The sequence below is a fragment of the Papaver somniferum genome, chromosome 10 (genome assembly GCF_003573695.1).
Source record: "Papaver somniferum cultivar HN1 chromosome 10, ASM357369v1, whole genome shotgun sequence".
NCBI classification, from domain to species: Eukaryota; Viridiplantae; Streptophyta; class Magnoliopsida; order Ranunculales; family Papaveraceae; genus Papaver; species Papaver somniferum.
In genome coordinates, this window is record NC_039367.1 from 120,854,458 (window position 1) to 120,865,381 (window position 10,924).

The 10,924-nt window shown below is 36.3% G+C and overlaps 3 protein-coding genes and 1 long non-coding RNA gene across 6 annotated transcripts; 1 reads left to right on the forward strand and 3 right to left on the reverse strand.

The window, feature by feature from the left end:
- Window positions 1-386: 386 nt before the first annotated feature.
- Window positions 387-1,386, reverse strand: LOC113316154. Its single transcript, XM_026564374.1, has 3 exons — window positions 1,159-1,386; window positions 785-904; window positions 387-442 (listed from the first exon to the last, which is right to left on the reverse strand). The coding sequence occupies exons 1-3, from the start codon at window positions 1,349-1,351 to the stop codon at window positions 387-389; spliced, it is 369 nt and encodes a 122-aa protein (XP_026420159.1). The 5' UTR covers window positions 1,352-1,386.
- Window positions 1,387-1,430: 44 nt separating this feature from the next.
- Window positions 1,431-5,208, reverse strand: LOC113316155. The gene is made up of 6 exons (XM_026564375.1): window positions 5,191-5,208; window positions 4,980-5,058; window positions 3,246-3,812; window positions 3,013-3,150; window positions 2,133-2,589; window positions 1,431-1,732 (listed from the first exon to the last, which is right to left on the reverse strand). Exons 2-6 carry the CDS (start codon window positions 4,992-4,994, stop codon window positions 1,431-1,433), a joined length of 1,479 nt encoding a protein of 492 aa, XP_026420160.1. The 5' UTR covers window positions 4,995-5,058; window positions 5,191-5,208.
- Window positions 5,209-6,889: 1,681 nt separating this feature from the next.
- On the reverse strand, window positions 6,890-8,238 carry LOC113318333 (auxin-induced protein 22D-like). Its single transcript, XM_026566479.1, has 2 exons — window positions 7,872-8,238; window positions 6,890-7,772 (listed from the first exon to the last, which is right to left on the reverse strand). The coding sequence occupies exons 1-2, from the start codon at window positions 8,096-8,098 to the stop codon at window positions 7,391-7,393; spliced, it is 609 nt and encodes a 202-aa protein (XP_026422264.1). The 5' UTR covers window positions 8,099-8,238; the 3' UTR covers window positions 6,890-7,390.
- A 644-nt stretch (window positions 8,239-8,882) lies between these two features.
- LOC113318334 lies at window positions 8,883-10,152 on the forward strand. Of its 3 annotated transcripts, none has more exons than XR_003344434.1 (3): window positions 8,883-9,208; window positions 9,404-9,630; window positions 10,017-10,152. It is a non-coding gene; the product is annotated as an uncharacterized LOC113318334 (long non-coding RNA). The 3 variants fall into 3 exon arrangements; XR_003344433.1 differs by having other exon boundaries at window positions 8,901-9,319; XR_003344435.1 differs by lacking the exon at window positions 8,883-9,208 and adding an exon at window positions 9,239-9,274.
- Window positions 10,153-10,924: the final 772 nt, after the last annotated feature.

Here is a 10,924-nt window from a genome sequence, read left to right on the forward strand (position 1 = left end):
TTCTTCGTAATCCTTCAAGTAAGAGATCTGCAAAAACCATTTGGAATGTCAAACTCACATTTTTAATCAAAAGTTACAAATGAACAAGTGATTATGTAAACAGAAGTTACACACAGGGCCTTGGGTTTTACACTGGAAAAAAAATCTTGAGTATGTTATCATAATCTTACAACATATACTACACATTATAAATGCAATAAGATTTTAAATATATCGAAGTACTTACGTATGCTTTTGGCGACAGGAATATCGCCTTGTCATACTTGCTGTTAGAGTTCATCTTCGTCCTCAATCTGCTAATGTAGAAGTCGATGAATTCTGACTCCAAGAAGGATTCTTTCTTTGTAAGCTGTATCATTAGTTCTCCAGATATATCAAACAGCTCGCTACCATCTTCTTTGAGTTCCATCCAAGTAATGTCTCTGCATTACAAAGAAGTAAACTATTATCAATCAAGATAACAGAATCAAGTAGTAAAATACAACAATCAATAACAGAATCAAGCCTACTTGGAGTCAAGCTACTTACGTTTTCGGATGAGTATTGAAATATTCAAGCACTTTATTCTTTTTCTCGCCTTCCAGCCTTTCGATAACTTCTGAACCTTTCACATCGTTTCTCATTGTTCCATCATCTTCTTCAGCAACCTCAGCCATTCTATCTTCTTCTTCTACTTCTGGAACTGCGGCCATTTCTTCTTCATTAGCTGTCTTCTTAATCCTCTTTGAATTTCTTTGATATTGTTTCAGATCTTGTGTTGGGATTTTTCTATTCCTCAACACACGTTGTTGTATTAATGATGGTTGCCTTTCTCTTATTGTATTCGCAGCTTCCTTTAGTAACTCTCCTGCAGGTTTTGGAGTTTTTTCTAATCCAAGGCTAAAAACGTTTTCCTGCGTTGTAGCTGCGCAAACAAATATAGGCAGAATCTCAGTAAAATTAGCACATGTATAACTTAAAGTTACACAAGCCAAAATAATAATGTACTGTATGTAACCTCAAGCTACACATGCCTTTTACAATGTGTAACTTGAAGTTACACTTCCATTACAAACAAAACACACTGTATGTAACCTCAAGCTACACATGCCTTTTACAATGTGTAACTTGAAGTTACACTTCCATTACAAACAAAACATAGAACGGAAGAGTGGTTACCAGTTGAGGTAGGTTCTGCATTCTCCGTCACTGCGGGTCCATGTTCAGTTTTGTTAATGTTGCTGACGATCTCATCTATCATTTCACTCACTTCAACATTCGTCATATCATCAGGGTTAGCTCCTAGTTGCACCAACCTGTAGGTCTGAGCATTGTCAGGCTGTGTTTGCGGTGTTGTAGCAGTTATCACCATGGAGTCCTCAAACTGTGTTGAAGCAGAACTGTCATCAAAAGTTCCAGGTGTATCCTCATTGACTTTTGCAGTAACATCATCACCTGGCTTTTGCAGCTACATCATCACCTGCCCCATCCACAACTCCACCATCTGCAGCTTTCTTCTGTGCCTCATCCGTAACAGGTGTCTCTTCAACATCTTTCTTCTGCTCCTCATCAACATTATTTGTAGGAGTGGGCTTTTGCTTTGCGACAGGCCTTTTCTTTGGTGGAGTCTTGCAAGTTGTCACACTCTTCATACTCGAACTATATGTCCTGAGTGGTCTTTTGTGCCCCTCTGCAGCAGTTTGAGCTTGCAGAATTGTTGGCGTATTTCCAGCTGCAAGGCTCATACATGGAACTGCACAAGTATTGAAACGAGAATTAGGATGATGATGATGTTAAATTTTTTTAATAAAATTTCAAGAAGAATATCATGTGTAATCGACTGGCTTGGATAACTAATATGTGTAACTTCATGTTACACATGAATATGGCATGGATACCTAGTGTAACATGGAGTTACACATGCATCTAACTAGTGTAACCAGAAGTTACACATGCATGTGGCATGTGTAACTAGGGATTACACATCCATATGATCAGTTTACTCAACATTTATTAAGTCTAATCAAGTTAAACAAGCAAGTTAAAAATGAACAAGTAAAATATGAAATTAAAAAGGTTCAAAGACCTTAGTGTCAACTAATTGGGTACCTCATCAAGTTAAAGAAGCATATTAAAAATGAACAACTACTTACATTCTTCATTGAAGGAAGTTTCCGCATCATCTTTCTCTTTCTCTTGCTCAGTACTTCCATCTCCTTGTTGCTCTGTCTCAACTAATTGTAACTCTTCTTCTTCATGCTCAGTAGCTCCATGCTCAGTACCTCCATGTACATCATCTTCATGTTGCATAAACTCTTCCTGGGTCACTTTGTAAGGATCAATACCCATTGCTTGCATAATTTGGCAACTAAATTTGTGAACCTTGAATTCCGCTGTTCCTGAAAGGTCCCCTTCTGATATCCCTTCTCTTGCAATTGCATACACTGCTTTAAGCATTGCTTGCTTTTCTTGCAGTTGCTCTTTCAGATGGCTATTCTCAATAGTTTGCGCTTTCAGCCAACTTTGCAGGTCGTCCTTGCTGGGTACCACGGTTGATATACCCAGCTGCTTCTCAAGCTGTGAAAACTCAGCCACAAAGCTAGGAGTTGGCTGCAATTAACAGATGAACATTCTAAATATACATTTTTCGGTTGTATGTGTAACTTAAAGTTACATAAGCACATTTTATATGTGTAACCTATAGTTACATAAGCACATTAGCTATATCTAATGTAAAGTGGATATGTGTAACTAAAGGTTACACATATATCTAATGTAAAGTGGATATACATATAAAATGTGTAACCTATAGTTACATAAGCACAGGATATATATACAAACGGAATATATGTTACATAACCTATAGTTGCATTCACTTGTGTTATCTTTTGCATGTGTAAGTATAAATTACACAAGCACATTTAAATGTGTAACTTATAGCTACACATGACAATTTTGATTACATCAAAGTTTTATCTAAATTACATTACCATAAATTTACAAAACCTAAACCAACTGACATATAACACTTACCGAAAACTGTGTCATGTCTGTTTTCCAAATGTAATCAGAAATCTGGTATATATCCCATCTCCCAACCCTCGGGATATCTTCCTCGTGGTTCTCAACTTTCGGGATTAATCCTGCTGGCGTGTGTTCAGCAAACAATAACTGCAACATATAAATTTTAATTAGTCGATTGAACAAAAATATCCATCACGTAACACTAAAACTGCTGGAATAGAAATTACACACAAGCTTTTTACCAGTAGGTATTGCACACAAGCCTTCACATTTGACAAACAACTAAGATTAGTATGAATCTCTTCAAACAAGTGCTCGTGTATTAAATCAGGCCACGACACCTTGAGCACCGTATCATAAGTTTCAACGATACTAAGATATTTCGCGTTCACTCCATTGGCATTTTTGTCGCCAAAAAACAATACACAGCAAAGATAAAGACCTATCAGGCAAACTAGATCCTTTTCATCAACTTTCTTTCTTTTCCCACTTTTTCTCCTTTTTGCCATAAGTTGTTTTATCTTCTCTAAAATGTTCGTCTTAGTCACCGTCGTCTGATGCTTTGTAGATTTGATATCGGTGAAGTATTTGCTGTATAAAACATTGTCAGTCAAATCACTAGGACAATAGTACTTTAACAGCTTCTGACCCTTTCTGCTTCCAATCCTCTGCATGCAAAATATACCAGCCAGCTTTGCCGGTGTAGACTCTATAATCTTATCATCAGCAAACTTGAATGAACATGGTGTCTCACAATCCATGTCAAAGCAGTTCAAGAGCTTCAAGACGCCGTGTTTGTTGGTAGTTATCTGTCTTGTTGTAGTTGGTACAGTTGTATCATAGTCATCGTAATACATCATTACGAGTTCTCCGTAAGCAACTCTCCTAAGATATCTACGAGCCCTATCAGTCAGTCCTATAGGCTTTATCACCTTTACTAAATCCTTTACTGCATTCAACCGACTGCCTTAGGTTTCCTGTACACAAAAATAGCATGAGTCAGTATGTTGTGTACTTATCAAATACACTCGTTTTTAACTACAAAATGAAAATCATGTTACAAACTATGTGTATTTGCCAAGTACACAAACTGAATCATTCTATTCTGTGTTGTGTAACCTTAACTTACATGCATATGAAGGTTTAAAGGGGTCATTTTTTTATGTCCAACTATAATTTAAAAACACAATACAGTCATAGGTTATATTTTTGCATGTGTAACTTTTAGTTATCTAGGCAATTGCCAAATCAGTTATGTTATTATGCATGTGTAACTTAAGGTTACACAGTCAATTGGCAAGTCAGTGATTAGATTTTCAATGTGTATCTTATAGTTACACAGCCACTTTGCAAGTCATTGGTAACATCTTGAATGTGTAACTCACAGTTAAGATGTGCAACTACAAGTTACACAGCCACTTCTGCAAGGCTCATTTGTATGTGTAACTACAAGTTACACACTCAATATACAAACCACAACATAGTGGTGAGATTTTGAATGTGTAACTTAAAGTTACACAGGCCCTTGTTTGCGTAGTTATACATTCAAAAGCATCACTTACATTAGAAACTTTTAAATTTCTTCAGTTAGTAGATTTTAACTACAAGTTACACACTCAATCCTAGACATTCTACAAGGTGTAACTTTAACTTACACATGCATATTAATGAGTAACTTTAATTTACACAACCAATTTTCTATGTGTAACTACAAGTTACACATCCTAAACACAACCAATTTTTTATGTGCAATACTAGTTACACATCCCTAGGCAAGTCAGTGGTGACAAGCTCACTTGGTATGTGTAACTATAAGTTACACAATCAATATACAAACCACAACACAGTCAGTGGTTACATTTTGAGTGTGTAACTTATAGTTACACATGTCCTTGTCTGTGTAATTACATATTCACAAGCATTATATGAGAAATAAACATGAGACCATGACAACAATAGTTTTCACAACTTAGTACCTGTAATTGTATCATCTTTTCTAGGGGGATTCATTTTTCCTTTCACCATTTTTATTCCAAAAGAAATTTGATTCTGAATCTGCAGTTGATGTAGTAATAAAATCAAGTTAGTTGATTGCAATTCAACTTAGAGTTTCTAGGGTTTTCAAACAGTAACATCTCAGAAATGAAATCCACTAAATCAATCAGTTATATCACATCCATGACTTACCTTTGTTTCTATTTAATCAGTTATTTCATGGATTTTGCACAAACGATTGTTCTCCTTCTCCGATCTGTAAAATTATCAGTCAGAATGAGTTAGTTCAGAAATTTTCGACCCACGAATCAGTAACAACAGGAATCAAAACTAACAGCTTCAAATCAAAACTTACCTAGTGATTAATCGTCGGAGTATTTCATCAACAAGAAAGTAACAACGGCGACTTAGGTTTTGAATCTGAAACTGAATCTGAAACTGTTTCTTTTGATTTTTTTGGTTTTTGAATCTGAAACTTTTTCGATCTGTTTCTCTGATTTAGGGGTTAGCAAATGATGAATAGTTTTTGATCTCGATCTTTGTTTTGGAACAGATTTCAGGAAGATTTCTTGATTTTTTCGGTTTTTTTCTAGATTTCTTTCTGTTTCAGGTGAGTGAGATTTGTTTTCTCTCTCCTTGGAAATGAAATAATGGCGTCTGAACGAGAGAAAGGTAGGTGACGCCTCTTATATACTTGAGGCTAATTTAGTCTTTTCGCTTTTATTAAATTTATTTTTTAATTCAGGGCCTACTAATAAAACTCTTTTATCTAGGGGCCTCATATTATGGGTTATCCATGGGTTGGGCCTGAGCCTAATTTTCCCATTTCCTATTGGAACTAGAACTGCTTGACACGGTTATGCAACCATCAAATTGACCGAATGTTTTGTTCTAGATAGCTCGAGATTCGAACCGGAAACGGCTCATTGAAAATCCTAGAGGCATCGTACATAGTGGGTGAAGGAAAGAAGCTGCACAATTCAGTTAGCTTAAAATAAAAGCCTTTAATGAGAAACTTCCTCCTCATTTTCCTAACTAACTAGTCAAGCAAGAACAGTTCATCAAAATTCAATACACCTAGTTTCTTAGAAATCACTCACCCTCATATGATACCACTACACAAAGCAAAAGAATCTAAAAGGTTCCTGTTTGGCAGACCAGAACCAGATACCCATGTTTTAGCTGTATACAAAATGCGAGAATGATATGAATCCCCACTCCCTTCCCCCGCCCATGTGTCAATCCTGTGTTGGTTAAATCCAATAATAATGGAATCCGTGCTAATCTGAATCCAGGGAAAGGGTTAAGAACGATAACACCTAACGGGAGAAGGGAGTGGGGGAAATGTATCCCTTCCGTACAAAATGCATCTACTGCAGATGATGAAGGGAAAATATTGGACCCCGCCATTTTTAGTTTTGCTCAATAGTCAACTTTAGGAATGATGCTAACTGTCCGATTCGATTGTATTATGAATCTATTAGGAATGAAATTAGTTGAAACTTAAGACTGTATTACTATGAATGAATTTGAGTTGGAAACTCGTCAAAATCAAGTGAATTCAACCTAAGTTGATACTATTACAAAGTGGAAGATGAATTTTGTAGCTCTGGTGACATCGATATCTCAGCATGAATCAATCAACTCTGAAAACCATGGATATGGGTTTGAATTCCACCTCCAAATTCAACCCTTTTCAGTCTCACTCGTGTTTTCATTTTATTCCACTTACACAAACAAAGAACTGGATAACAAGGATTCATTCCCCAACAAAAAATGGCAGACTAGAGAGAGTTGTATTAAATCACTATGATAGAAAAATACCGATTTTTCACACCAAATTGAATATTTATCTTCTTTTCAGGAACTTCCCAAACAAAAACTTGGGATGCAAATCAAAAACATGTACTGTAATAATTAATAAAAGCTCTTTTGTTTTCTTTTCTTCTTAATCTCTTTACAAATTGCATGAAAAAAAACAAATATTTTCTATAAATCTATCTTCATATATAAGTGTAATTGGTTTAATATGGGCGGGAGGAGGGAGATCATTACAAGATATAAACTAAACATCACAAAAACCTCGGCCGTGAACTATTTTTCATTTCTTTTGGAGTTACAATTAAATCAAGAAATCAATCAAAAGATGTAACAAGGGTGGTGGTGGTGGATGAACTGACTAAAGCTGTACCGCATTCTTTTCTGTTTTCTCTTTTCACAGTGTCTTCTCTTCTCAATTCATCTCCATGACAAGGAGAGAAAGAAAGATCATATCTCATACTTCTTCTTCCTCATCTTGGTCAGCCCAAGCTTCAAAAAAAAAATTGATCCTCTTGTTAATAGTAGATCTCTCTTTCTGAAACTAACATTTTGGTATATGGCTGCTTATGTTTTAAACACCACATCCCAAGCCTCTAGCTTCAGACCCTTTCATAATTCTTAATCTTTTGCAAGAAGAAATGAACATATCCCATGGAACATCACCAACAAGCATCCAGTCGCCATCTTTATCTTCATAAGTAGGAGCATGTTCAGAACCATTATAACCTTCTCTTTCTGAATATTTCCCAATACTAAATTTGAACATATTTTCTAAAGCTTTCAGCAGTTCTGGATACCCTTTATAAATTTTCAAATCAATCTTCCTTAAATAAGGTGCTCCATCCATACTAACTTTCACATACATTCCTGGTGCTTCTACTTCTGTTTTCTTCGTCGTTTGCAAATTGTTTTTCCTGTATGATCTCACTGGTGGCCATCCTACAACTTGTTGTCTGCAGAATTTACAAAGGAAAAAAAAACCATTAATCATCAGCTCATCAAAATCACAAAATCTTGTAGCACATGATTAGTCAAAGAGATTAAGAACTTACTTTGCTGCAGGAGCAACTTCACGGTCACCAGAATCTGACACGCTAGAATTATTATTGGATCCACCGCACGGATTTTCATTTCCTAAATCAGCTATCCCTCTTTTGTTGTTTCTTGGTGTTTGTGGTTGTTGTTTTTCAGATGACCCTTCTTCATCTGTACCTGGTAAACCTAATCTTAACTCTGTCGCTTTAAAATTCAGATCAACCTTGTCGAAATTCCCCGCCATTTCTTTCCGATAACTTCAACGCGATCCTATAAATTTAGGTGTGGCCTGTTTCTAGTTTGAAGCGATGAAAATGGTATTTCTGTTCAACCGATCAAAAAAAAAAAAATGGTATTTCTTTTCACGAGAGATTTGGGTTGTGTATTAGTAGTGATGGAAAAAAAAATGAAGGAAGTGTTTTATAGAAAAGGATAGATGATAAGAATGGGAATACCAAGGATAGACAAGGGTGCAAATGTAATTTTAAAGAATGCATAAATTTCGAACAAAGACAGCTAAAGTTGTCGGTCATAGAAAGGGCATTATTTAAAGAGTTTGTCTGCACACTAAGGGGACAAAGATGGGACAAGTTCAGCCGCCCATAAGGAAAGACTCCCTAAAAAAGACTTTATATTTTTGAATGGTTGAGATGAGCGTAAAGGGTCGTCGGAGGGAAACTAGGATCGTTGGATCACTACTCATTTACATGAGAGAGAAAAGAGCATCCCATGTGAATCGTGGGGTCCACATGTATGCCTATGTTGAAGACATTGTCATGGCCATCATGTGGGTATTTTATGACTTTTTATCATCACACTATGTAACTTGTGGGCAAGTCCATGTGAACATGGTTCATCATCCTATTTCTGTGTTTTCCTCTGGCCACAGAGTAGGATAGCGCTCTGATGTTTTGTGATTTTAGATCCCCACGTATGAAGAAAAATACACCATCAATCACACGTGTGTACTGCGGCAATCGACATATATGCCACTAATGGATCAAGCAGTGTTTGTGGAACATATCCATCCACCACCTGACAGTCGATTTTTGATTAGTACAGTAGTTAAGTTTAATGCATCGCTGATGTGGTATCGTGAAGCAACACTTGTACTGTGCGGTGAAAAATAAAAAATCCTTTATTTGGGTCCTGCAAAGTTGCAGATAAGCAGCAAGTCTTTGCTGTTCAGAACAGAAGCTCTCAAATGGTTTGGGTGCTATGAGATCGGCTTTGTGGAACAAGCAGCATCCATAAGAGTATATAAGTCATAACTCTATGCTGCCCCAGTAGAGAAGGTGGTTTGGGTATAAAGAGGTTGGCCGTTGTTAATAGGGCAATATTGATGAAGTTATGGGTGAGTATTAGATATCTTACTATAATAAATAAAAGACCCTTTTTTCGATCGGAGATTTGCTTTTTGGTTTGTAAGAAAAGACCCTTTTTTCGATCGGAGATTTGCTTTTTGGTTTGTACCTGAACTGACAATTATACCTTTTAACTTTTAAAGAAGCGTAAACACATTTTTATTAAGAATACGTTTTTGTTGCAGGACTTCGAGAATTCGAGACTAACCAAAATCACCAGACAAATATGATGGAGAAGTAAATAAAATTAACTTTAGATCATCACTCCATCATAATTTCTTCCCTCTTTTTCTCTGATTATCGAATCAACGATGTGCTTAGTCGATTTGGATTCAAATTCACTTATGGATCGTTTCATCAAAATTTCTTTCCTCTTCCTCTCTGATTACCAGCTCAACATCGTATTTATTTGGTAAGAACTTTCCGGAATTCTGAGTTGTTATTAGTTAGATTTCAGTTACTTTGAGTACCCATTTTTTTTGGTTTTTCTAGGAAGTTTTTTTTTTTTTTTGATCAGTGAGAAAGGATCGATCTTGAGATTGGATTTAGGGAAAAAAAATTAGGGTATTATCCAATTTCTTTGATTAGGATTCGTTCTGTTCTTTGGGTTTCCTTAGGCCTTCGATTTGGGTACTCAATCATAATCTAAGGTTTCTGTTGTGAGATTAAGTTTCTGAACGCCATCTGTTTGTGAAAATGCTTGACAAAAGCCGTTTTAGTTTCTGCATTAATTTTCCTTTTAAAATCTTTTGTTGGCTGTTATGAAGAATTTTAACTCACTTTTGGGTTTATTTGTAGATGGATTCACTGCTCCATTTTAGTTTCTGCACTAAAGCTCCAGTCATTTTTGCTTATTTGTATGCGAGGTTTGGTACTAGCCTATTAGAATACATGCTTTCAACCGTTTCAATTGATGTCATTTTCCTCCTACTGGCTCTCTTGTATGTACGTATTTGGCTTGGCAGCAACACACTGCTCCATGCCTGTCAAAACAACTTTTCTTGCACTATCTTTAACCCAACATAACCAGTTTTTCCTGTCATACGCATGGGTTTTCTTTCTTGTTTGTAACTACACAAACACTATATAAGAGAGTAGTTGTAATCTCATAAGACATACTACAGAGAAATATCTCTTCTACTCTCCCTCAGTTTTTCTATAAACATCTCTTCTACTGTTTTAAGTTCTGCCAAGCTCTAAGGGTACCCTCATTGTATGCTACATTGAGGGGTACTAACTGTAGTTGTATCCTGGAGGTGACTCGCCAACTGCTGTAGCATCTCAGAGGAGTGGCAGGCGATATTGCCTTTAGGACAGCGTAGTCTACGTGCCTCTACATTCTCTGTGCAGCAACATCAGCAACATTATTTTGTGCTAAGTATCTTCTTCTCAGTTACTTTATTAGTATTTTATCTCAACAATCTAAAGGCAATATCCTCTTTACTATATTTTGTAACAACATGGGAAAGAGTACTGTAGACAAACCCCCAAAGTTTAGTGGCAAAGACTTTAAACGATGGCAGTCCAAAATGTTATTCTTCTTAAAAGACCAAAGGCTAGATGAAGTTGCCTTAGAAAGACCCTCAAGAAGGCTTCATGACCGTGGTTATGAAGATAGACTGGATAGGTGGACTAGGAAAAATTACATGTGCAAAAACCATATTCTTAACTGTCTGGATGACTCCTTGTACGACTTTTATAATGCA